The 27,046-nt window shown below is 37.8% G+C and overlaps 2 protein-coding genes across 10 annotated transcripts in view; one reads left to right on the forward strand and one right to left on the reverse strand.

Moving 5' to 3' along the window:
* On the forward strand, window positions 1-10,057 carry LOC145974591 (uncharacterized). 3 transcript variants are annotated; one of them, XM_083104507.1, is made up of 16 exons: window positions 1-353; window positions 495-657; window positions 790-982; window positions 1,448-1,618; window positions 1,891-3,923; window positions 3,996-4,087; window positions 4,150-4,371; window positions 4,437-4,579; window positions 4,936-5,099; window positions 5,170-5,255; window positions 5,386-5,543; window positions 5,695-5,904; window positions 5,982-6,243; window positions 6,371-8,194; window positions 8,310-8,674; window positions 8,819-10,057. In XM_083104507.1, the coding sequence occupies exons 4-16, from the start codon at window positions 1,490-1,492 to the stop codon at window positions 9,044-9,046; spliced, it is 5,916 nt and encodes a 1,971-aa protein (XP_082960633.1). In that variant the 5' UTR covers window positions 1-353; window positions 495-657; window positions 790-982; window positions 1,448-1,489; the 3' UTR covers window positions 9,047-10,057. The 3 variants fall into 3 exon arrangements, with proteins under 3 accessions (XP_082960633.1, XP_082960634.1, XP_082960635.1); XM_083104508.1 differs by lacking the exons at window positions 1-353; window positions 495-657; window positions 790-982 and adding an exon at window positions 1,045-1,153; XM_083104509.1 differs by lacking the exons at window positions 1-353; window positions 495-657; window positions 790-982 and having other exon boundaries at window positions 1,379-1,618; window positions 5,982-6,096; window positions 6,172-6,243.
* Window positions 9,335-27,046, reverse strand: part of Gbeta13f (guanine nucleotide-binding protein subunit beta-1) — a 23,673-nt gene continuing 5,961 nt past the window's right edge. Inside the window, exons 2-8 of one of the 7 annotated variants that reach the window (XR_014439749.1) lie at window positions 21,002-21,611; window positions 19,230-19,375; window positions 18,672-18,965; window positions 17,946-18,147; window positions 17,617-17,833; window positions 15,720-17,381; window positions 9,335-13,566 (exon numbers count right to left, since the gene is read on the reverse strand). Coding sequence is in view for 2 of the 7 variants with exons in the window: in XM_083104534.1 (XP_082960660.1) it covers window positions 17,275-17,381; window positions 17,617-17,833; window positions 17,946-18,147; window positions 18,672-18,965; window positions 19,230-19,375; window positions 21,002-21,058 (1,023 nt within the window). In the remaining 5 variants the exon portion in view is untranslated. Of the gene's footprint in view, window positions 13,567-13,717; window positions 17,382-17,616; window positions 17,834-17,945; window positions 18,148-18,671; window positions 18,966-19,229; window positions 19,376-21,001; window positions 21,612-25,189; window positions 25,926-27,046 lie in introns of those variants that run through there. The other 6 variants (XR_014439745.1, XR_014439748.1, XR_014439747.1 and 3 more) reach the window with 6 other exon arrangements.

Consider the following 27,046-nt stretch of genomic DNA (forward strand, 5'->3'; position numbering starts at 1 on the left):
ATTGAAAGATATAATTATTTTTTAAAGTCTGCGTGCTATAAATAAGACTAAGAAGTATAGTCGCCCTTGTGTTAAATTGCATGAATGCAGTTCTGACTCAGGTTGCTGTTACAATTTAAAAATTTTCTATAAAAATATTTACTACTTTTGTGAATTGATAGCTCCAGTTTGACGAGATTTCTATTGCTATCGCGTTCGCATCTCTGGCATAGAATCTTTATCCAAAATTGGGTAAGAAAATGACATAAAAATCGGATAATTTGCATTCGTGATTTTAATACAAGAACGACGAAGAAGAAAATTTGAAGAAAGATTAATTAAATAAGATTGCCACGATCTGATCAATTAAAAAGGTAGCTAATTAGGATTAATTAATTGCAACATTGATCTCGATGCAATCGAAACTGTTGCATCAACATCGGTTGCCAAGTTAGCCTCGCTCTGCAACTATGAAGTCGATTAAATTTTCTTGGCTTTTCACCTTTTCTACATAGTACTCTAGGCGCGGAATCGCAGCTGCTGCGCAAAAGGACGCGTCTCCGCAGAAAGTAGACGACCGTGCGTCGCGCCTCGAAGGGGAAAAATAAAAGAGGAGAATCTATGCGCGCGCGAGAAAGAGAAGAATTCGCATGGACTCGCGAGGCGTCACGTGTAAATGTATATATTTGTATGTATGCGTCGCGATTTCCCGCTATCACGATCCCCAGACCTGCCCATCCCGTGATCTGCGGCGCGGCACATTTGCGAATCGCCACCGGGCGTCTCTTTTCCGCTGGATTATGTTGATAGGGAACCATCATCGCTCTCGCCGACTAGCGACGAGCCGACGACGACGATGAGACGAGGGACGAGAGCGGTGTCTGAAACCGAGAGAGGAAAAACAAGCGGCACCCATCCCATGTGTGCCGAGTATCCGCAGACGCAACGAAAAACAAAGCGAGAGAAGATCGCTGACGAATAGATATCGCGGACGAGACACCCCGTAACCGCCTATAACATTGTGCTTGCATACCGCTGCGCGTGATCGATCATCTATGCCAATCTGCTCGTTGGTGTTTTCTCCAAGTCGTGCATTAAGATGCGAATACGACGCGACGCAAGGTTTCCATCGCGTGAAAAGCGCGAGGACGACTGACCCGATGACAGATTGGATGTAAACGCGAGATCGAATCGATAACAAAATTTCCCGCTTAATTTTCATGACTTTTATTTGCTACGATGTATACATCATCGGGAATAATATTTAATCTTCTCGATTAAAAATTGTTAAATTGAAAAATAATCCTTTATGAGTCTATGACGTCTGCCTTGAAGAACGCGAAGATAGTCAACTCTATCGATTAAACAACCGATAATTGACGGTGCCCATGGCACCACGCGCTTGTTTTCAGTGATTTTACTCGCGTCAACTCACAGAGTCTGCAATTTACATTTCACGTTTTCGTAGATTCTGAGAGAAAAAGATTCGATCGCGAAACTGCTTTCAATCATGGACTCGTTCAAACGCGATGATAATGCTTTGAATGATTCATGTGATCTCTCGTTCAGTTCTCTAATAGAGGATAAAAGTGAAGTTTCTCTTACTTATAAGAATATATTTTCTATATCTGGAAACAAGGTCAGTTGTACTATAAAAAATATTTTTTATATATTATCTAATATTTTTTAAAAAGTGAGAGAGGGGGTATTTTATAATCTCTATTTTATAATCTCTATTTTAATATAATTAAAGCTGCCTCTCATTTTTTAAAAATATTGTATAATATTTTTAATAATATAATTGCCGCTTATGTTTTAAAAAAAAATATATATTAACTGTTTCGATTTCATTTCTTGTCAAATAATGCGCTTGTAAATGAAGGAAATTAATAAATTCGTATTTGTGCAAAGATCGTCAGGGATTATCCGGCAAAGCTCGAGGTTTCAGATCCCATCACGGGGGATCTCGTCTCGAAGACGCAATCTGAAATAGAGAAATGCGAAAATTTATGCGGAAGTGAGAAAATAGAAACAACAAACGACGTCAATGAAGACGATGCCCCAACAGTTTCCTCAAATTACGACCATACGTTCGATTTAAATCATGAAAATCCATCTTATTGCAATTCTAGCATGACAAGCGAGTGCAATGCTTTTATAGGCGACAATCTCGAATACAACGACACGACAATCCAGGGAGAAGATTCCGAGGATAGTGAAAAGACAATTAAAGAGGACTTCTTGGTAGATAATCGATACACAAATTCTTTATCAAAAGATTTCAGCGGTATCGATCGAGCGGACGAAAACATTCGAGTTAAATATAGCAAAGAGAAATTTGTGAATTCAGGAATTTCTTTAAATAGTATAAATGTAGAGGATAATGATGATAAAATTGTTGATAATTATGTTGATTCGCGAATTATGACTGAGGAAAGCGTTACATGTGAGAATATTGAGGAAGAGATTAAAAATAAAGAAACGAGACTTGAACGGAATATTACATCGTGTATCGAAAATCCTCCTCGAGATATCAAAGAATTAGATATAGAGAATAAAATTGAGTTAAATGTAGAATCCAACGATTATTATACAGATAATAACAAGAGTTATCTCAAAGATGCCATCGATCTACTGAAATGTACAGGAGAAAATATGAAGCACACGTTAAACGTTGAAGAAGACAGTATAGAAAGAACAATGACGGAAATAAAAGAAATGGATAAGATAATCAAGAATCTTTTGTATACAAACGATGACGAACAACACGATTCGGTGGAAGAACGAATGGTAAAGAGTTTATCCGCAGAATTAGAAAGCGATGATGTGATGCGGAAGATAATTGAAAACTGCTCCAATGTTTCCACAGATTTTCAGCAACATTTGTCGATACGTGAAAATTCGACTCTCAATTTTAAAGAATCAAGTAGCGAATACATAATTAAGAATATTCAAGAAAACAAACTTTTCGCGCATTATCGTGATATTTCTGATACTGCCATAGAGAAAGAGGATATATTAAAAACTATCAAGGAAGCGGAAAAAATATTAACTGATCCGTATCCTGACATGTCGGAAGCAAGCGTTAATGAGAATTACGTTAGAGATAATTTATTAGAAAAATTTACAAAAGAGGTAAACGATGAAGAATACAAGATAATAAATAAGGAAGAAAATAATTTTGTTGAGAATAAAGATACAGAGATGAGTTTAAAAAATGTGAAAATTGAAAAAGTCATTGCATCGAATGCTATTAATAGCAATTTACAAAAATTAGCCGAAATCACGTGTTCAGATCGCCCTAGATCGCATATCGAGATTCATGAAACTTTGGAGAAGATAGAGGATGAAAAAAGAAAAATAGAAGATCGAAAGAAGGACTCGTTAAAAACTCTATCGAAAAAATTCGAGGAGATTGACAAGTTCATTGCTGATCGTTACGATATTTCTTATACATCTGACAAAGATCCTCGAGAATTCAAAATTCCGAAGGATTTCGCCAACGATTCCGATAGTCTCGATGACTTTCAGGACGATCGTGAAAATGTCGAGGTTCCTCTAACGAAAGCTGAAATAATCGAGAATTTGAAAATCGAAGAGTTGGAAAAGGAACTCGCGAATGAAATGGAAGAGCACAAGAAACTAATGGATGAATATCAAAAAATCATTGCTATAGATTTAGAGGAGATTCAGCAAGCGACTTTAGAATCTGAAGCTAAGCAAATTTATAACGATGAAAAAACGGATGAAGAAACTGCAAATCAATCTAAAAATGACGAAAATAGAAGCGACGAACTGAATCAAATGTCTGTAATAATGAGTGATATAACAATCAAAATCGATTCAGAATCTGATAACTCTTTCTCGGAAGATTTGAAGGAACCAGAAGGAACATACATCAAAGGAAAGGTATACGATTTTGATGAAAAAAAGCACGGCGTTAGGTGAGTCTATAAAATTATTACAAAATTTGTCACATATTTTGAATAATAATTACAAATAATAATGATTTCAAGAATGACGGAGGAACTGATCAGGAAGCATTGCAAGGAACAGAAACTCTATCAGACGCCGTATTTGAACGATGTTCTCTATTTGCATTACAAGGGTACGTGCGATAGATTTAATCATACACACTATGATGAAAAAAATTGCCATTCTTTCTCTTAGGATTCTCCTTCATCGAGAATCTCGAGAAATATACAGGTCTCAAGTGCCTGTGGCTGGAGAACAACGGTATACGCGAGATCGCCAATTTGGAAAATCAGAGCGAACTCAAGTGTCTGTTCCTACACCACAACCTCATCAGCAAGATCGAGAATCTCGACTACCTGACAAAGCTCGACACCCTGAATCTCTCGCACAACACGATACGGAGGATCGAGAATCTCGGTGACTCGAGTCGAAACGAGTAATATCCCGGATGACCTTGACCTTGACGTGCCTCTGCTTTTCAGACAGTCTCAAGTTCCTGAACAACCTGAACCTGTCGCATAATTATCTGCGAGAAACCGCTGACATCGAGCATCTCCGTCTGCTGCAAGCACTCTCGATCTTGGATATCTCTCACAACAAGATCAACACCTGCGACGTCGTTGACGTAAGTCGATAATTACGCGCGTCGCACGCGAGATGCATAAACCGGAGTATATTTCTGAAACGGCAGGTGACGTTACACAAGCGAATTTCCACACATGATGTGTAAACAATTTTATTATAACAATTTTATCATAAATTCACTCTCTATAGTTTTGATAAAAAATTATTAACACGATATTATTATAATTGCGTTTATAAAACTTGATGTGAATTTTCGCTTAATTCTTTCCGAGTTGACTTTAACGATGCAAAAGATAAAAAAATTCACTTACACAGTGAATCATGTTACGAAATATCTTTGTGAGACATAGAGATATCACGTTCCTCGAAAGCGCGAGCATGAGCTGGATTGTTTAGATTCTGGGAGACATGAAGACGCTGCGCGTCGTAACGTTAACCGGTAACCCGGTACTGAAGCAGATAAAGATGTACCGCAAAACTATGATTCTGAAGTGTAAGAATCTACAGTACCTGGATGATCGGCCGGTGTTCCCGCGCGATCGTGCCTGCGCCGAAGCCTGGTAAATCTATCAGCAAAAACGAGTATCAGCAAAACGGGTATCGTTATCCTTAAAATATCTCTGGGTCCAGGATGCGCGGTGGTGTCGACGAGGAGATGGCCGAAAGAAACCGGTGGATCCAGGCGGAACAGAAGAAGATAAACGACAGCGTTATGGGTGAGTAAGGAATATTCTTCTCGATTACTCCCGAAGGCAGATTCGAAATGATCGTTCTTGGTCCCTGACTCCTTTCACCTGTTACTCGGATCTTTGTTTACCTATCGATTGCCGCGTCTGCCCTCGAAAGCCCTGATAAACAAAAGGAAGCTGTGCAAACCGGTTGAGATGTCCGAAAAGGAGGTGGTGGATACGAAGAAGGAGACGGAGAAGGAGGAGAAAGAAGAAAAGGACGAAGAAGTTGTCGCGAAGTCAAGCGCGCACACCACAACGAGGAGCCGTGGTCTGGTAAGAACTAGTTTCGTCAAGGTCTGGTACAGAATTCGTGCTTTGAATAATATCATCACCCATCGGTCCCGTCGACTATTTGATCATTCACCACGTGAAACCCCCATACCTCTCTATACCCGTGATGCCGGCCACGATGAACATTCTGAAGCTCGACCTGGAGAGAAAGAAAAAGTCCGAGAGGCGATCCTTCCTCGATTCCTCATCCTCGTCGGACGAAGAGCTCGCGAGCGACGAAGAAAACGAATGTACGCGGCAAAAAGGAGGCGAGGAAAGTGACGGAAGGAGGCCAATGGCGGAGGAAGAGAGAAAAGTCTCCGATGAAAACAACGCGGAGCTTCTGTTGCCCTGGAAAACCGAGGTAGAATCTTTATCATTTCATAATAAATAAAGATTTTAAAAAAAGTAAAAGGTTACTCTTCTATTCTTCGTGATTAGATGGCTCCGGAAAAAATTCAACCGCAAAAGTTGATCGAAGAAGTATCGGAGTCCAAACAATATATTGCCGATGACGCGGAGGAAAATTTGCACGGGAAACAGATTTTGGACGATCGTAAGAGCATACATGATCCACTCGATGGTTATATCGTAGGTAGAGAAATCACTAATTGTAAAAAAATATTGTTAGAGTCAGCAACGGAAAAAGAAGAAATATCAAATTTACAAAAATCGACTGATAATGATAATAATAAAACAAATGGTAAGTAAGCTTACATGTTAATTAATTAATTTTTGTCAACAATGTAAAAAGATTTATATCATAATCTACCATAATTAAAAAATTATTTTTATACTAAGCTTAACAATTTTAAAACCGCTTTTCATAGATCGTGAAAACGAAAAAACATCTACCTGCTCCGTATCAAGCGACACATCGGATCTGAAGCAAACGTTAGAAGAGAATGAAAAACTCACGAGCGCGGCCACCGGCATGACAGACAATGCGTCGAGCAAAAATATCAAGAGCTATCAAAGAAAAAGTAAAGAGCATCCTTTCGGTTCTAAACTTAGCAGTATCCGTGAAGAGATGAGAGAATTCTGCGATAGTATGGACAAGTTTGTTGACGAAAACAAGATAATGTTCAAGAATGGCGAGGTGGAAGGATTCTGGGGCGAGGGAAAGATGGACGAGAATCTGCAAACTGATCCCATTGATGATAGCGAGATCCAAGAAACCGAGACCAAGGTTTCCACGAGCAAGGAAGATAAATTACGATGGTGGAGTACCAAGGAGAGAAAACTGAAGGTCAGGGAGATTATAAGACAACGAAAGGACGAAGCGAAGAAACACAAAGTGGAGATTAAAGATGCTGCAACGAATAGTAATTCCAATTGTTCTTCATTAGAAGATGGAAAGCAGGTAATGGATACTGCGGATAATTTTCAAGACGTCTACGATTTGATGACAATGAAGACTTGCCCGAGCTATTTTCCGGATTCAACGGAAACATATTCCGTAAAAGATGAAGAAAATTACACATGCGAGCAATCTGAAAAAGAATCGGAAGAAAAATGCGGAGTATTTAGCAGTATCTTTGCTGAATTAAGAAATCGAGATATCCAAGAAACAAACAAATCGAAAGTTTCAAGCGAATTGATGATTCTGGAGGAGAAACTGGATTCCGAAAAATCAACAATTGACACGAAACAAAAAAATATCCCTCAAATTATCAATATGACAGATCTTATTGATTCCGCTGAGGAATCCTCGAAATGTAAAAAACTAGAGACTAATGAGAATTATCCGAAAATCGAAGATTTGGAAGACAAGTTTAACAATCTTCTACTGACATCTTCAGAAATGAAGAAAAACATCGACGAATCTGACGATGATTCTTTTAAGACAGCAACGTCTCTTGTAGAAGAAATTTTGGAAAGCAATCAAGGATCACCAGAAGTTCTAAGATTGTCCAACACAGAGGATAACTGTGATAAAATTATCGATTCAAATAAGAATAAAAATGTCGACTTGGATAACTGCGAAAAAATAATTTCAAGCAAAGAGCGCAATAATTTAATTTGCGAAAACAAAAAAATCATTAAAATAGAAGAATCTTCTGCTAAAATGGAGATGTCAAATAGCGAGCAGAAATTATCATCTGATATCGAAGAATCTAATTCTCAAATGGAGTCGCTGGTCCGAGCGATAGATCGCTTAACTTTGGGAAAAACGAATCAACAGCCTTCGAGACTGACTGGTAAGAGAACTCTCGAAATCGAAGATGTCGAAATCAATAACAAGAAATCCTTTCTCATTGAGGAAATAAAATCCGAAAGAAAGTCGGAGGAACGCAAATCTCGTAGTCAAATCTCCGAAAAATGCAGACAGCACATGATACAAGAGACGAAAAAATTTGCAAAGAAAGTATCGCCGTTGATCGATAAATGCATAACGAATCTGATCAAAGACTCAGAAAATGTAGACAGAAGATCGCAATATCACAAATACAATCGGCGAAGTCTCGGAGAATATTTGTCATCCGGTTTCGTTTCAAAAATGGATTTTAATAAACCCGCAGGTAATTCTGGAAATAATTGGCCCGAAAAATATGACAATAAATCTGATAATGTAATAAACGTACAATTTGGAAAACAAGAATTGAAGCAAACAATCAATTCGGAATCTGATTCACTATCAGCTAATGATTCTGGTAAGAGCATGTAAATAAATGATTTAAAAAAATATATATAATTTAAAAAAATATATTATGAATATATTTTTTATATTACAATATATTTTTTTAATAATATAAAAATATGTTTTAGATATTCAATCGTTTGCCAATATCTTACGACAATCTGAAAGCATCTGTGAGTCGGAATCATCGTCCATAAATGCTGATGCATCGCTTTACAAAGAATTTTGCGATCATCTGCAAAAGTTAGAAAGCGAAAAGAAACTGCTGGTTAAATCAAATTTTATAATAGAAAGAGAAGAAGAATCAAAAGAAAAGCTACCCGACGATAAATCAGTTCAGAAATCGGAGAATCCGACAAAAAAATCAGTTAAACCACTGATTGAAGTGATATCTGAAAATCCTGCAATTTCTAAGGATTCTAAACCAATTTTAAAACAAGAAGAAAAATCGCACACTTCTCAAAATGTTTCCGATCATTGCCACAAAAAAGATGTTAGTATGCAACAAAAAATAATTGCACATATTTTTATATACCTATAAAGTTATATAAATAATTTTGCACTTTTCGAGTATTTAAATACGTCATTAAATCTTAATTAAAATTATTAAAATTATTTTATAACGTTACCTTAACAGGATGTCTTTAGGCTGGTCGAGGAAACGCCTACGATGTCTGAAGATTCTGAAAACCATGTTAATAAAAACGCAATTAATTTGACGGAGGGAGAAAAGGCCGAAATGTTTTCAATGTCATGTACATTAGACAACGCAAAATGCAAAGAAGAGTGTGTATTATTAAAGGAGAAACGCGAATGTGCCACGATAAAAAAGAGTATAGAAATGCAAGTTGCACAGGAAAATTAGAACGAATTAATCTTTTACTACATTATCCTCAAATCGATAATCATAATTAACGTGTTTCATGTACGTCGATCGGAAAAACTGTAAAACTGACAGAATTTGTAAGAAAGCAACTCTTTATACACAATTTGCTGTAGATGAAAAAAATACGTTCGCTAGTTTAAGTGTAGAATGTTCGACACACGAATTTTTCTTATTCTATTTGAAATAAATGCTTTATCACACACATCAATTTTGTGAATTCGAGGATTACGAAACGAGAAAGAAACGAGACAGGTGGTGGAACAGATCGACCTTCTACTACGTACACTTTATTTTTGTGTTCCACACTCACATCAATTATATAATAATAATAATAATAATAATAATCATAATAATGAGACGCGATGGCGGTGATGTCAATGGGCCGTAATTAATAATAGTAATAATAATTAATCCGTAATTATATGCGCAATGATAATCGGTCGCACGCGAAAGAAACGATAGTCTGTCACGTTTAAATATATTATCTCTTTATATCCTCTCGTCTCTTATTCAGCCTGTGGCCTCCAGAAAGATCTCAATCTGGACCGTTTATACCCGCAGAAGCTACCACCTTGTCACTTGGCAAAAAGCTCTTGATATTATACTAGATTTATATAGAGTGTGATGCCGCGCGCATATAACGAAATTGTCCCTCCTCCCCCACTCATCCCTTCACGAGTCACGACTCTCGTCTTTTTTCACATCGTCTCCCTCCCGTTTTGTTTACAACATATTTATGCAGGGAATAATAAGGAACGTGTATCCCCTCTCTCCTTCTTTCAAACAAGCGTACGGATTACATACCTTCCGCTAAGATCGTTTATAGTAATAGATTTATAAATATGCACGTATATATCACACCTCGCTGTCCTCTCCGCACAGGCACGCAGAAATAAAATTTGATATTCTGTTTTTTTTTCCTTTTTTTTTCTTTGTATGCATCTTTGTTTTCTTTTTCTCACTCATTCTTACATAGTTTACTTGTGTTCTCTCATAGATAATTCTTTTCTCTCTCTCTCTCTCGCTCGCTCGTATTCTCGTTTGCTCCCTAATTGTAAGTTATGTTTTTAAAACGTATCCAGAGCGTCGATAAAGAACGATCGATGATCGAGACTGAGAAGATCGGAACGAGATTTTCCTTTGATTTTGAACGCACGATTTTTGTCGCGCTCATCGATCGAGCGCTTCATCGACACCCTGCACGTCTCTTTGGGCTTATCCCCTCGTACTATCGTATCGTTATCGTGATAATAGTTGTGTGGTTGTTTTCGTCGCGGTTAATGATTAGTTGATGCGTTACAGCCCTTACACTTTATGACTTATGACTTACGTTATACAGAGAGTATCTTACGCACTAAGTTTCTCTTTCCAAAAAGTTGGGAAGTCCGCCGCTTTGGTTTCTCCTGTTTTTTGTCCCTTATCGTAGGGCCACAATCGACCTCTCATCGTCGATTACGTACAGTTTCGTCGATATCAAAATCGAACGGCGCCGTATCGGAAAGGATGCTCCTTATTTTTCCGTCTTCTTCCTCAACAGCATACAAAAGAAGCAATTGTTCTCGCGACACCGTAACAGACATATAATTCCGGTTATCGTAATTTGCAATCACGAAGCAGAAGCAACAGAACTTTGTCACACCTGTCACGTTCTCCTCTGTTTTTTTTTCTTTTGCAGTTTGGCTTTTATTATATAAGAGATTGCTCAAATCTCACTTTGACATTAAAAAAACACGCGTCAGTCTTTTGCTCTGATGCAATAAAAATAAATCTTCTTTCGCCGTTCCCTTACTTTTGTTCCCGTTTCGGACGAAGCTTCGTCGTGAGTTAATAACTAAAGCGATACATCCTTATTTCTTAAAAGAGCGCGATTAATGACGCGTTCTCGCCGATAAATTCTGATAAGCTTTGTACTTCGAGATAATCATTTCGTAATTAACAAGATTGTCATTGTAATATGCGAAAAACTGAGAATTAAAAAAAAAAAAGTAAAGCAACGTATTATGAATTTATATTTAGAGAGAGTGTACGAATAAAATTTTTTTTTATTTCAAAGATATGTTCCAACGAATATTATCGCGAATAATATTATATGTATATATATATGTGTATATATATATCTATGTGTGTATCCAATATTAAAAACTTGCTAAAATATTTTTTTTTAATCTTAAACATAGTTACCGTTACATCAATTGTTCAATTAAGAAATGTGAAAAAGTTAAAGCGCATAAAAATACGAGTTCATCGATTTCCCGTTTTTCTCCTTCATGATTGCAGATCATACGCACCAGACCTTCGTAGCACTAAGTTTACAATAAAATCACGTAAAAATCGTTAGACGATTCTTAAGGCGCGTCTAAAGGAAACTTCACAAAACCATAACCATATCTAGGTAATGAAGTTCATAAAAATGCCGTTTCTTCATTAGAATGTCGGCTCGTTATTATAGAATCACGTTAATGTTAATGAGAAATGCTGCGAAGGAATCGAGTTTACAAGTAGTAACAAAAGCTCGTGTTTCAGATTCGCGATTCGCTTAGAAGGATACGCATTATCGTTTGCACACCCTCTTAGGTATATTTACGTATGTGTATGTTTAAAGAAATTCGTCGATGACTATAAATAAATTAGGATACGACATTGAAATTCGAAAGATATTATTATCGAACACTATGCAAACGTGACCTTCGTCTTTTTGACATGTATGACATTTGCGATGCACTTTCTCCGGGCATATTTAATAAGCGTTACGCATTTGAATGCGCAATGAAATAATTACAATGTATGAGATATAAATAAATACGCAATTAATATTTATTTTCTTTTGCGACCGACAAAGCATACTTTTGCGCAGCTTCTACCTTTATTGCAGATTTATTGAAATATTTCCGCCGAAATGCATTCGTTAAGTTTATGTGCTTTATTTATCCCGCAATCTCTTAAATATGCACAGAGAAAGATGCGCGAAAGAACCAAACAATTCTCGCGTACTGCAGTCTCTTTCACATGCAAAGTCGCGGAGTTTCGTGAAATGATGTAATTAATTAATTAATCGCCCCCGTCCGGAACATTTTTTCATTTTGCGTCATTTTGAAAACCGCGACGGAAATTATAGATACAATGACGCTCTGAGATGATGATATTTATTATGATGATACTAATTATGAACCATGCTTCTCTCTCCTTAATTGCGGTTACCTTTCTAAGTAGACGATCTATCTGAAGAATGAATACGGACAGATGACTTTTGTGCTCGAAAGAATCGTTTCCAGATTATATTTCGCGTAAACTTCTCTCTATTGCGGAATGTTATTAGACATATTACATTATTTTGATAAATTTTCTGTGAAAGTGTAGGTATAAACAGATATCGAAAGCCAGCGTAGCTTATTGCGGTAGAAATAATGCGTATATAAGTATGCGTGTATGTGTATTTGTAAAGATAGATTTATATTAAAAACATTTAGAGATGGAATGGAATGACTCGATGTAGGGAGAAAGAAAAACTTTGAAATTTGACTCCAATTCGAATACAATTATCCATCGCTGTAACTCGATGACACTGTCCTCTTTCTTCGTGTTTTATCCATAAACAGATTACAATTCTCTTCCGAAACAATTCTTCTTAACGAAGAATGCGAATGATGATGAATTCCGCGACAGGACACATCCACGAGGTCTCCAAGACATGACAATTATATCGTAAAAAAAAAAAAGACAAACGATTCATATTTAATTAGTAAATTAGTCTGCGTTTGTTCATATTATTATAGAAAAATTTGGCCAATTGAAAATCGATTCTTGAAATTTTCGCATGCCTCGTAGGAATGTCTTCCATGCAAGTGACTATAGGCGAAATGACCTAGGCTAACTGTCAATAGTGATTAATTATTTATCATTATTTTTATATACGTATATATATATATATGTATATATATAATCTTTTTATATATAAAAAAGTGATGAAATCTCTTTGTAACTATCTACCATTTAACAGTGAAGACGTGTTTTGCTCTCAGTTACTGAGTCGAATGTACGTTCCTCTCCCGAGATTAATGTTCACCGATACTTTGCACTCGATCTTCATCGATGCACTTTTTCACTCCACGTCTTTAGTTGTCTTGCACGTCGCACGGCCACGTCCTCTTGCGCGTTCCTTCTTTTTAACTTTAACAGTGGTTTGCACGGTTATTTAATGTATTTTTTTTTATGTATAATATACACGTACTACATATCGTAATTTATGTTTTTTTTTGTGCATAACTTGAAAGAGGCAGTATTCCTGACGGCTTCTCGTCGTCCATCTTAAAAGTCACGAAAGTGTCGTCGGCACATTCTTCGCGTTTCTTCCCTTTCTTTCCTCCTTTTCCTCCTTTTTATTAACTATGTTTATACTAGAGAGTGACGATCATTCCATGGTTGAAATAGGACCCAACATCACATAATCCCTTAGATCACTCGCCTTAGCAGGATGTTGCTTTACGAAATTAACGATGTGTCTAGCGAAAATAAGTGTACGAGCGTTCAAAACCAAAACATAGAAAAATTATCGGGATAATGAAACTATAAAATGTGCAAATGTATCGTTTACGGAGGGAGGGAACAGAAAGCGAAGAAGCGATAAAAAAATAACGGAAACGCCACGTTTGATTCTTTTCCCAAGTATTTTTATTCATCTTATATTATATTTTTAAAGGCTCAAAAAAGAAGAAAAGGCTGATTTCATCAGTTATTTTCTCGCCGTTACTTTTTCTCCTGCGTCGCAATTAAAATCTATCGTGTGTGCCATATTTTTTTGAGAAAGATAAATAAATTAAAGTCGGTTTTCTCATAATCTTGCGCAAACAAGGAAAAAGAGGTTTTGGAAAAAGGTTTTTGCTTACAAAGTTTTATCTATTTTTCTTTTGCATTCTTTTATTTGCGCGCGTGCTGTTAATATGACTAGAGGCTTAATAATTTGTCAATTTTGCATTAGATTTGTCGATAGATTTATATTATATTTTTTTCTTTATCGTACTCATTTCTTACTCGTACCAAGGATAAGAAACCATATTATTTCAAGGCTTCAAGGTACAAAAAGATTGAGAGAGCCTCCTCGGGGGAGGCCACAGAATCGCGAAATGCAATATATATAAGCACAGATCTGTTTCCATCAATTTGCTTATTAAAGTCTCCTCTTCCTTCATAATTCTCTGCTCCAAGATTATTCCTTTTCGTACGAATATCATTTCCAAGTTACGCCGAAAAGACCGAAAAGCGGCCATTTTAATCATGCTTTTGTCTCTCGCTTTTCGAATCGAACTTTGGAAGAATTCTTAATGATACAAAGAATCGAAGGAACAAGGATCTTTTCTTTCGAAACGAAGAAAGATCTTTTGCTCGGTTGACATCTAACATATACAAAGCATTATGTAAGCGAGATTAGTCGCAAAGAGTTGTATGTGTATATAAAAAATGAACCAATTTTACGAAATGTCAAATGTTTCAGAAAATTTGCAACGTTTCTCCAAAGTCCTCATTAGTACTCGCTTGCTCTGCTAGCCAAATTACATGGTTTGTTTCACCGGGAAAGAAGTTTTTCGTAGAATCTTTCGAAGAAATAGTCGCTTTCCGGAATCCACGCTTGTTTTCCTCAATTCTCGCGATCTTAGCCGCTTCGGCACTCGATACATTCTTCAAAATTTCATCATGATACTCCAACATGTACAAATTACGTTATTTTCATCTATTAAAACAAAAATGCACAGGATCCCCATCAATCTGAGATATTTGTTTCTCGTCAAATTAAAAATAGAACGCTATAGCATGCAATTATTTAAACGCATTCAATGTAAATATACAAAATTTATAAAAAAAAAAGAAAAAAATATATATAAAAGAAACGCGCGCGCGTAATAACTATGAGCGTGGTTGCCGGAAGGCGATTGGACCATAATCCTGCGATATTAAAGAACCATCGACCTTATATACTTATATATTAAATATTAATAATTATAAATTACAATCATCGTTAATATTAATATTATATAATCGTTATCATTAATATTATTTTTTAAATGCATACACAGTTTCAACATCTATTTCCGACAAAGAAGGACAGAATAGGCAGGGAAGGGAGAGGAAAGTGATGGTCACAGAAAAAGGAGGAATACAAAATGTGGGATTAAAAGTTATTGAAAAAGTACAAATATGAATTTACAAAAGAGATTGTGAACAACAAAATGCGATGAGCGAAGAGGAGGTGTAAAAAAATAATGACAATAGAAAGGCGAAAAGAGAGGAAGGGAAGAGTTTACCTTTCATTCAACCTCTGATTCTTTGGGTCCTATTTCAAGGAAATTTCTAGCACGACTCTTTCGATCGAGAGCACGTGCCTGCCTCGTGCACGAGGATTAATTGGCGCTGAATCGATAGTGGAAAGAGATACGGGACTTCGTCGAGACATAGTCGAAGATTAATTCTTTTTCTTCTTCCCGCTGTTGCCACAATCAGGGATAAGTGGATCGAGGGTAAAGGGAAAGAGATTAAGGTATAGACACTATAAACTAAACAAATACACGTTATATTAAACGTTACTTGACACGTTACGCTGGTCCATCGCTTTACGCGTTCGTAACTCTATCGCAATGAAAAAACAGACAAAATTCAATACCTGGTTTGCTTTCTCGCTCACTGATCCGTCACTTCTCATCTTCTTGCGATCTTGCACAAATATGATCCGTCAACGTCTTCATGTACCAAATTATCATATTACGAATATTTATTCAAAGGAGCGTCCTCTTATCCGTTTGCTCTATCCGCGCGTCTCGTATCTCATGTCCCGTTCCTCGTTTTTTTGATTGGCAATGGGCCGTGCGCCTCTCGCGCCTCGTTCTCACGCTCTCATAAGTCTCGTTCATTCTTTTTTACTACATGCTCAATCGCTCTCGCACTCGCAAAAAAACGCAGGCGCAGGGCGGCCTATGGCAGAAGTCTATACAAAATAAATAACGATACATCTACGAAATTCATCGAGGGGTGTGATAATAATAGTAATAATAGTTATAGCGGTGCAAAGTCTGCGTATTATTGTGTTAAAAAAAGTGACATCTCATTATTCTTTTTTCTTCGCTTGGCCGCTCGATGCTCGTGCACGAGGGCAAAGCTTACGTGACAAGTGTGTGCGACTTGGATGTATTTCGAGGCTGCTGGTGAACGATCCGCATCTTTCTTATATTTTATTCGACCACTCGCTTTTATGTGCAAGTATATGCAATTCGTGTATCTGTGAATCTCCATTGATACACGTGTGCGTTCAATGTGCGTCGTATGACTCAAACGTATCATTGCAGGACTATCATGACCTTTGGCTGGTTCGTTTATTTCCGGATTACGACGCAATATCCATAGCATATCCCATCCCGCCCGATATAATCGTGTATCGGGAAAAGTAACTCGCAGCCAACTGCCGGAGCAGTCGTTAACGGCGCCTTCTCGGCAGTGAATGCTTGAACCTCGATTCGAGATGGAAATCTCTCGACGATCGTCGGCACGAGATTGTAGTCCTTCGAACTTTGGAATCCTCGACTGGAAATACTCCCGTGGGAAAAGAACTATCAAAGCCGTAGAACAGCACGTGTCTCTCGAAGGTTCGCGAAGAAAGTCCTTGAGAAAGGGGAGGAGAAAAAGAAAATGCGTGCCTGATGCCGTAGATAGTTCTTGGTTGTCGGTCTTGTTGTCGGCGCTCGTTCTCGATTCTTGCCCTTTGCCGCACATTTTTTGGCAACAATTTGTTTTCGTATTCGATCCAATTACAGCCTAGATTCTTTCTAGAAACGTTGATATTCGTGGTCCTTGTCGCCGACTTTACTATGTCGCCAAGTCAAGTCGACTACGATGCGCCTGTTTTTGCGGGAGTCTTTTTTACCACCACAATCCAAAACATTTTTAAATTCGCCGCCGCTGCTGTTGCCTCCGCCATTGTTGTCGTGAACCTTTCTACGATCATAATTATTATTGTTGCTGCTGCCGCTGCTGCTGCTACTAATCGGATATCCAAAGTTTCTAATCAGCGTCAACTCCGGTGAACTTGGCGGATTATTCGCCAGCGTCGTGACTGCTGGCACGCCGATTTGTTCAGTGATTAGATGATGGTACTTGATTCTTATGCTGTATGCTGGTTGACTGTAGTTGGTTCTTTGAAGGAACGTCCTGGGAAGAGCCCCAAGTTAATTCCAAATGCGTAGGAACGAATCCCAAGAACCCGTCGCTACTGCCATGCCATCTTCCGTAACGCCAAGACAAGACACGCGATTGTCATGCCCAGCGAGAATTCCTAGAAAGTAGAGTTTCCCACAAATATATTTTTAATAAAGTAATGATAACCACAAAAGTAGAGTTTCCCATAAATATATTTTCAATAAAGCAGTGAGTCTAATTTTTAATAAAGTAGTAAGTTATTAAAAATAATAAACGCAATGAAAAAAGTCCTCATCGAGAGAAGGACCTCAAATGAAATCTCTCTTCTCTCCTGAGGAGATTATCGTTCGCGAGATACCAATTCAACTTACCGGCTCGTTCCGTCTTCATAGAATCCCAAACATTGCAATTAAAATCGTCGTAACCTGCCAGCAATAATCTACCGCTCTTGCTGAAAGCTACACTGGTGATACCGCAAATGATATTGTCGTGGCTGTACATTGCTAGTTCCTGATCTGCTCTAATATCAAAGAGTCTGCAGGTCGCATCGTCCGAGCCTGTCGCGAAAGCGTATCCGTTCGGGAAGAACTATAAATGATAATAAATAAAATCGTCAAAAATAATAAATCCATTTTTCGAAAACATAGTAGTAACGTCACGAAAGAGTAATTCTTTATTCGCTTCATGAAAAGTATCTCACCGTTACGGCATTTATGTCACTTTCGTGACCCGGAAAAGTCTGCTTGCAGGATCCTTCGCGAATGTCCCATAACTTTGCGCTAGCGTCGCACGCGCCAGATACAAAAGTGCGTGTATCCGGTGCCAACGACAACGACATCACATCGCCAGTGTGCCCGATGAACGAGGTGCATTGCTGGCCAGTCTCGATATCCCATAAAGCACTGAGTCAGAACAATTCAGCATTCTAGTTTGCGCCGGATAAGCAAGCTTCAGGGTTCTTCAGGAATCTTCAGGATTTCATTTAATGATGGAAGAGATTTGGGATAAAAAATAGGAATGATGTTTTTCTTACGGGTATCACTATATTATTATCGAACTTTTATGCACTCATTAAAATGCTTCGCATTTAAAATTTTATATATATATATATATATATATATATATATATATATATATATATATTCATAAATATATTTTATATATATATTTGTTTTTGTATATTGTTTTTATGTATATTTTGTATATATTTGCTATATATATTTTTGTTTTTTGATATATTCATACATATATTTATGATCTCTTAATGCTCGTTTTGAAATTATAAAAAATTCAAGAAAAAAAATTAATACAATTTAAATTTTATATATTAATTTATATATAAAAATTTTAGATATTAAAGTTAATGAAGAGCTATGGGGAAGTTTATTATATAATTTACTTCTAGTAAATTTCTAGATTTACTTACCAAGACATATCGCCGGAACTGGTAACGATCTGGTTGTCGTCGTAGAATCGACAGCAGGATAAATATCCAGTGTGACCCGGCAGCTCTCTGCTTACCCGCACGTTACCTTCCCTAGTTTTAAGGCTATAGATGGAACAGATATTGTCCAGCCCACCGCACGCTACGTAACTACCCGAGGGCGCGTATGCACAAGTCATTACCCATGAGGATCGCAATGGGATTGCGTGAACCTTATTGGTGGTATAACTATCCCAAACGATCAGTTTGCCGTCTTGCGATGCGGAGACTAGATTCCTATACATGGAAAATACAAAGAACATGTTGACAAAAACATAGCGTAAAAATGGGAGAAAAAATCTACTTTTTAACATTTTTGCATGACTGTTCAAATTTCTAAGTTTGATAATAAAAAAAATATACATCAATCAATATTTAAGTAAATATCTACGTTTTTCTCTTCTCGAATTTTATTTTTCACACAGAATTTATAAATAAAATTTTATTTACGTTGAGATTTTCAAATGTATGTCATCTAATCATTTGCATCTAACATTATACCTGGAGTCACTTCCCCAGTGCATCGCATAAATCTTAGCTAAGTGACCGCGAAGCGTACGTCTCGTACGCATTTGTATGCGACCGATAGGTTCCATGCCCGATGTGGCCTGGGCCAAGGTCGTGTCGCATGCTGCTTTCCTGGCATCCTGCGACATGAGATCATATGCAAATTTGTAAACTTACGTCTCGGCATCTATTTTTCGCATTTTATCTTTAACTATTACGTCAAGCATTTAAGTCATTACTGTTAGTCGCAAAATCTTATCTGTCAATCTTATCTCTACATTGCTATAATTGAAGCTTGAAGATTTCACGTTGATATTCGAATCAGATGTCGAGTAATGATGCATATCGCCATCGTAAAAATTTAATAAATTGCATGTAAAAATTTCATTTGACATTACGTTCATGTATACACAAATTCAGTACAAAAAGTCAAACGACCGAGCATGCTACTAAACATAATGCTGAAAATTCCCATGAATTTCAAGAAATTAGAAAAAGGAACGGGACAAAAGAAAAAGGATTCTGGTGAACTGTCGGCAGTGCTCGCGTGTCTTTAGTCTGATATTATGCCGCGATTTTGCCTTTGCGTTGACCTTTAAGATCGAATCGTAATGCAGTATACTTAAAATGACTTAATATAACTTTAAAGAGTGACTTGGATATAACTTCTTACCTTTATATAGTAAAGATATTATTAATTTCTACATTTCAAGATGATTATCAACTTTTGTAGTAAAACTTACATTAAATCTGATTTGACTTTACAAATAAATTGTAATTTTATTTGTAACTTAATTCACCAATAATGATATATTTGATTTTTAATAAAATAATTTAAAAATTTCATAGAAAATGTCAAAGAAATATATCAATATCAAAAATATTAATTCCACGAAATTCAATCATTATTAAAAAATTGTTACGCGCAATTAAAGGAAATACATTTTGACATTTATGGTGTACGCATATAAGTATATGTATTATTGCGCAATGTACCCTGGCAATTTTATTTGCTAAACAACGTTGCGCTGCACGCGTCATAAATAATTAGCAGACAAGACCAATAGCGTATATTCCTTTTATCGTAAGCGCACATTTCCGCGCATATCGTGCGAGCGCGTGCATTTTATGCATGTATAAGAGGGAAGGGGCAGGGATGAGGGGAGCGCGTAGAAGAAAGAGAGGCGAATGCATGGAGAGAAGAAACAAGACATAGAGCGAGAGAGAGAGGGATGGTGGCGTATTGATCAGAGAAGCGACGGTTATGCCGCGCCCTACCACCACCACACTACCACCACCTAGCCAGCTCTATATCCTCACAACTATACGGAAAATCATTCGCCATACAAACGAGGTAAAAGAAGGAGAAGAGGGAAGTAGATGAATGTATCTTTTACCGGTTAAAATTTACGATAACGTCAGGAATAAAGAAAGGCGGAAGAGGGTTACATAAATTCGCAAAATCTACCGTATAAAAATAAATTGATTCGATCCCTTCATTCAGAGTTAAATTGTCGCATCTAATGAATTTGCTTTAGTATTCGTATCATAATTATACATGAACAATCTATTTTTACTTTAACAAATGCAATTGGAAATGTCATAATAAGATAAATAATTATTTTTCATTAGTATAGGTTTCCTTTGACATCTTATACGAATCGCGAAAGAATTATAATTATAATTAAATGAAAAAAATATCATTTATCATATAACAGATGAAGAAAAATAAGGAACAATCTTCGCGCGAGGAAGCGGACACTTACCCGGATGGCATTTTTCAGCGTCTCCGCCTCCTGACGAAGGCTGTCGAGCTCGTTCATGGTGTCTGACAGATGACGCACGAGGCTTATGAACACCCGTTAGCGGGGCCAAAATACTAGGACGTCGCGCGCTCGCGGAGGGGAAGGCTGAGGAAGCTCTCTCCTCTCGTCTCGCTTCGCCTCGCCTCGGAGAGGGCTTACTGGATGTAATTTCTGCGGATGATGACGGATGGCGGTGCGACTCCTGTCTGTGCGGCGCTTACTCCTCTACGGGAGGAAGGCCGATCGCGGGGCCGATGTCACGCCGTCGATAGCTCTCCTGGTGGCCGCTGGCGAACGCTTACGAATTTGCCACTCCCGTAAGGCAGGGTGCGAGGTGAAAGAAGAAGAGGTAGATGAAGATGGAAATGAGGATGACGTTCGCACCGTGTCCCGACAGAATCGGGGCTACCAGCAACTTCTCCCGGCCCCACCTCCTCACCTCCTGCTACCTTCGCTATTGCCTTCGCGGCTTCCGCTTCCGCCGCTACCACCGGAATCAGAGCCAGACCACAGCTGACTCCGCCGCCCCACACGCCAGCTTCGACGCTTCCTGACGAGACCGTTGCCACCTCTGGAACACCATGTTTCAAATCAGTCATTTCAATTGGTCGTAATAACGTACCTCGCATGCATTATCTTAAATCTAGCGTATATAAATGGAGTCTTCGAAAGAGCCTGAGAATTAATTCTCCTTGTAGTATTTGTATCCTCGATTAAACTGATGAAGTGAAATGTTTGAATCCTTTTAACATGTAACGTTTTCAATTTAATATAATTGAACATTCGCCAATGTTAATTAAAATATCAGTGTTTGACGTTTCTAAGACTTCATATTTTCTCGGGAAGGAAACCTAGAAGTGCTAAGTTAACAATAACTCCACTTATCATATGTGATACCGCGAGTATTTAACGCGTGGCTTTTACTGAGACCCGAAGAAAACGAACAGACAACATACCAAAGGCAAACGTCATCCAAGAATTACCGCGGTTTCTTAATGACTGTAATAGATTATCGCGTCGACTTTGCACGACATACGCGTTATCAACGCGGTGACCATTATTTCTTTCTTTCTCTGTACTATCGTGTCTGTATTCTCGATTAAACTGATGAAGAAAAATGTTCGAATCCTTTTAACATATAACGTTTTTAATTTATATAAGTTATAATTGAACATCAATGTGTGATGTTTTGCATGGATTTATTTTTTCTTACACTGAGAAAAAAAACTTGATCAAACTGTTCAACTAAATTTATTATTATTTTTAATTATAATTATTATATTTATTTAATTATAATTAATTTAATTATAATAATTTTTTAAATTGAAATATTTAAATATTTAAGTTAGATAGATGTCATGTTTGATCTAACATGTATTATTTAACTTAAATAGTTAAATATTTCAATTAAAAAAATAATAATTTAGTTAAGTTGGTTTAGCCAAGTTAACAACTTTTTTTTCTCAGTGTATGAAAAGAAAATCTGCATACACCCCTGTATACAAATAATATAAAAAAATATCGTGGAAAATTTTAAATTTGTATCTATACTCTGATAGTAATAAATTAGGATCTCTCGAACCTATATAAATATTTGTTATATCGCTGCTTTTGGCTCGTCTAGCTAATTGGCACATGTGCCGCTTTCGAGCGTTATGTGCCAGTGAAAATAAATAGTTATTTTCAGATGCACGTAATAATTCATATTAAAAAGCTTGCACATCAATAAAATATAATCCGTATTTAAAAAAAGACCATTTCATTTTGTTGAGAAAGGGAGAATGATACAAATTAAATTAAAAACTCCACGATTGCAACTTTCACGTTCTTAAAATCTGGAAACCGTGCATAGAAGAAAAAAAATTATACTAATTGATAAACTAGGGTGTATCATCACGTTGACAAGGAAAGACTCGTCTGGAATAACAGGACATTTGCGCTTTAATTAAAATAATTGCGTATAGTCATCTTACGTTAATGGCAGAGTGTCTCTTTTATCAAACACACATATACGTCAATACGTGCACACACGCACGCACGCGTGTACGCACCCAAGCGAGTGGGTGAAGAAAAACGAAATATAATTATCGGCTCGCTAAAAATATTTTGGTTGTGACGGGTGCGCGGATATTTTTATCGCAACCTCTCCCCCTCTCTAGCTCCCTTTGTCTCTCTCTTTCTCCCTCTTCCCCCCTGTGGCGATTCGAGATTCGAGTTTCCGTCAGCGCGTACTTTTCCTTGAGAAAAACGTCAGCCACGCGACGTATATCACTGTCAGACGGCGAGCGGGAATCGGTCGACGCCAATGCAACTAGTTACTGCAATGTAATATCGATACTCGGAAAACCAATAATTGACTGAAAACTACTGACACGTTCGCCACTTGCATTCTATAGATTACCAATTTTTGTTGTTATCTATTTTTATTATGGAAAAATACACATTGTATTTTATGTAACCATCGTCATAAATAGTAACGTATAATATTGACATTTGAGAAATAATCCCGTATATCGATATTTACACGTCATTTTTTAAGACAATCTTTGCTATATTTAGCAAGTTCCATCAAACTTTTTTCTCTTCTATTTTAATATTTTATAGAGGCTCTCAAAACAATCGTCTTAATTTTGTTGAGAATATAAGCGATAATGGATCATACGCTTCTCTTAAAATTGATTCCATTTAAACAGGAGGATCGAAGATTATTCTATTTTAATTTTTGCAAAACAATATTCTTGGAAATGTTAAACAAGTACACGTATATTTTTTTACCTACATATTATTAAATCACAGAATAATTAATTATTCTTGTTAATTTATTTGTGTTTCTTAGATGTAATAAAACGTCAATTCTTCGAGTTTTCGAAAGCAAGGCATTTTCAAATATTACATTATTTTGATTGTTGAAAATTTATCGCGAAACTAGCATAATCACATTCGAACAATCGAGTAATCCATGATATGTTCTTCACCTCCGCGAAATCTAGCGACCTGGGGAAGCCGAGGGTTGTCGATCCAACGCGAGGTATTCTCGTTTTCCGGAGAGAATCAAGTTTGGCGCAAGCGCAAATAAGATCAAAAATAACCGTATTCTAATTAGGATGTATAACGTGAATTAATTTGGCCAGCTAATTAGAAAAAGAATCCATCCAATTAATTATAAAGAAAATTTTATTTGGCACTGTGTCGGAAATAACCCTTGGAAAAATAATCTGCCCATGAGAAAATAAAAAGAAAAATGGTCACGAAGAAGAAAAGCAAGGTTAAAGAAATATTGTCATAAATCCTTGCAGTTAGAAGAAATAAATGACGTAATTGTGAAGCAGATATAAAAAAATTAGAGTAAAAAAATTAAAGATTAAAAATTAATAATTAAAATTAATAATTAAAATTAATAATTAAAAATTAGTAATAAAATTAATAGAAAAATTAATGCTTTATGTCAATTCATTACTAATAAAATAAACTATCACAGACATATACATAGAAATATTATATGAATTTGAAACATTCATCAATAAAAAAAATATGAGTGAAACATTCATCAATAAAAAAATTAGTGTCATATAAGCTATATGCCTGTTCAATTAAAGTCAACGTATAAATAAATAAAAAAAAGATCAATAAATGAATGATTGCAACTTTAGCTTTGCAAAGAGCTAAATTATCATCTGTGAAATTAAATTACGGAGTTAATCGTGTTTTTAATATTTTCATCTTCTTTTTAGTGAAAGATTCTCATCGAAAAGCAAAGCACGCACACCTTAGTCTTATAGTTTCATTGTTAAAACCGCGTCGACACAAGAGAACGAATTGATATACAGCCCCAATAGCGTCCCGGCTAATGTAAGATACGAAGGCCGATGAATCTCTCGAGGCTTTCGCGCGTTATCGATAACGAGAAAGGGCGCTATTGACGACAGGGGAGAACGTCACGTAGTATCGCTCTTCCGCTTTTTCCGTACGCCATTGTCTCGGCTAACTAACTCGACGAGCAGGGAGAATCTCGCGGCCGCTTCGATCGGCGAGGGAGAAAAAGGTAAAGAGAGAGAGAGAGAGAGAGAGAAAAAGAGGCGACGCGACGCGTCCTCGCCTACGAAGGTGTCGAAGCGGAAGGGAAGGTTCACACGCATCGATGGAACTCACTCGCTCCGTCCCACCGTCACCGCCACTGCTGTCAGAGGAGCGTCATCGAGCCCGCGTCGACATAACCTCTCCCGTTCGCGGTAGAGCCACCACCACGTCCACGACCACCAGCACCGCCAACACCACAACCACCACCACCACCACTACTGGGTCGAAACGGACTTGCAGACCCGCCGAGAACACCGTCGTTCGTCACCGCCAGGTTGCGCACGTCGAAGCGCGACTCGCGCGAGAAGGGTTCTCCGATGATGAGGAGACGTCGGAGAACCTTGAAAGGTCCGGATCAAAGGCGAGTCAACTTGAAGAAGGAGCTCGGGAAAACTCGGCGGTTCTATTCTCCAAGTCTTCCTTTACGCGATCCCGTATCGATTTCTCCCCCGGGTAAAACGTACCCCCCCCGAAACTCGCGGTGGACTTGGAACAGGGCGCTACGAGAAATAAACATGCACGCACGCACGCACGCAACCTGGAGGCGCGAGACGAATCGATTGAACGTCGTCGTGCGGCTCGCCCCGCTCGTCCCTCTTTCTCCTCGTCGCCCTCTCTTTCTGGTTATCCGTACACCCTTTCGCTCGTTCTTGCCGCACCGTCTCGTCCTCGTTTCCAGCAACCAGGCGCGCGATTCGCGAGAGACGTCGAGGCCGCCGACGTCCAAGGGACGAGGAAGCCGAGACGATGGGCACGAGACGGCGACGCGCACTTGGACCGGAGAGACGACGTCTCGACAATCTCTGAACCACACCCAAGGAAGGACGTGGTTCCGAGAGAAGGCCGGCCGGGAGGACAAATCGCCGGGAGGTGGGAGAGACGACGCTGGCGCCAGTGCGCCCGCGTACCGACCAGCCGGCGTCGAGAGGACGCCGTCGTCGTATCCCGACGATGACAGGTTGCCGCCACCAGCCGGCAACCTAATTATCATTCTGAGAATAATGGAAAGAGTATATAATTATTATTATCATGTGTGATAATAATTACAATGTCAATGTCTGACATGTTTCATCTTCAACTTTCTTCAATTTCTTCGCGTTTTGTACATAATAATTATATAATTATTATATATATAACAATTTTATAATTATTATATATATAATATATATATAATTATTATAATATTTATGTATGAAACGATGAGAAGGTAAAGAAAGCTGAAGATAAAACACGTCAGATATTCTAATAAATAGCGAGGAAAACACTCGGGATGGACAGATAAACTATTGATATGATCATATCGCGTATTGTTGATGCGATAACAAATCGCATTTTGATCGAGAAGCGTATTAACTCTGAATCAACACCGGTCAATCACCGTGTCGAAAGAAACGAGAGACTAGTGCAAATCGATACTACTATTCAAAATCGCTCGTCGTATCGTGGCTGACAGATGGCACTACGCCAAGGCTCGACGACAGCCAACAGCCGGATCAAACTCGGGGGCTTTGAATGGCGAAGGAATTATTTTCGTCGCGGTGAGAACCAAAAAAAGAATAAAATCACTCCGTTCTCCCGTGGGTCCAGAAAAAGTTTAAGTTGTAAAAGTTCCCAAAATATATGATTCGTTATAAATATCCGCTCGGGGGTAGGTCCGGAAAAAATTTCGGAGCAAAGTTTCATCTTGAATTCAACAATAATCAATGTATTATTAGGGTAGTTTTTCATCATCCCTCTTATTAAATTCGCGTACGCGAGAACTTTATCCACTTGACAGTCGTCCACTCTTGACGAACAGTTCGATGAAAACGCAATCTCGATTTTGCGTGTCTCACGAATTTTTTCGAGAGCGATTCTCAGGATCAGGCCCGCGATGAGAGCACTCGAGAGAGCCTAACGGAAGACTCGTTCCATTATCAAATTCCCTAA

The sequence above is a fragment of the Camponotus vicinus genome, unplaced genomic scaffold (genome assembly GCF_025532165.1).
Source record: "Camponotus vicinus isolate PSW18456_S1 unplaced genomic scaffold, iyCamVici1.0 SCAF_7, whole genome shotgun sequence".
In the NCBI taxonomy this organism is placed as follows: Eukaryota; Metazoa; Arthropoda; class Insecta; order Hymenoptera; family Formicidae; genus Camponotus; species Camponotus vicinus.

What these genes read in the sequence shown, in the direction of transcription:
- LOC145974591 (XM_083104507.1), top strand. Translation starts at nt 1,490, where the DNA reads ATGGACTCGTTCAAACGCGATGATAATGCTTTGAATGATTCATGTGAT. An exon ending in TGATAATAATAAAACAAATG is followed by an intron (nt 6,244 to 6,370) that starts GTAAGTAAGCTT and finishes CGCTTTTCATAG; the next exon opens with ATCGTGAAAACGAAAAAACA. An exon ending in ACTATCAGCTAATGATTCTG is followed by an intron (nt 8,195 to 8,309) that starts GTAAGAGCATGT and finishes AATATGTTTTAG; the next exon opens with ATATTCAATCGTTTGCCAAT.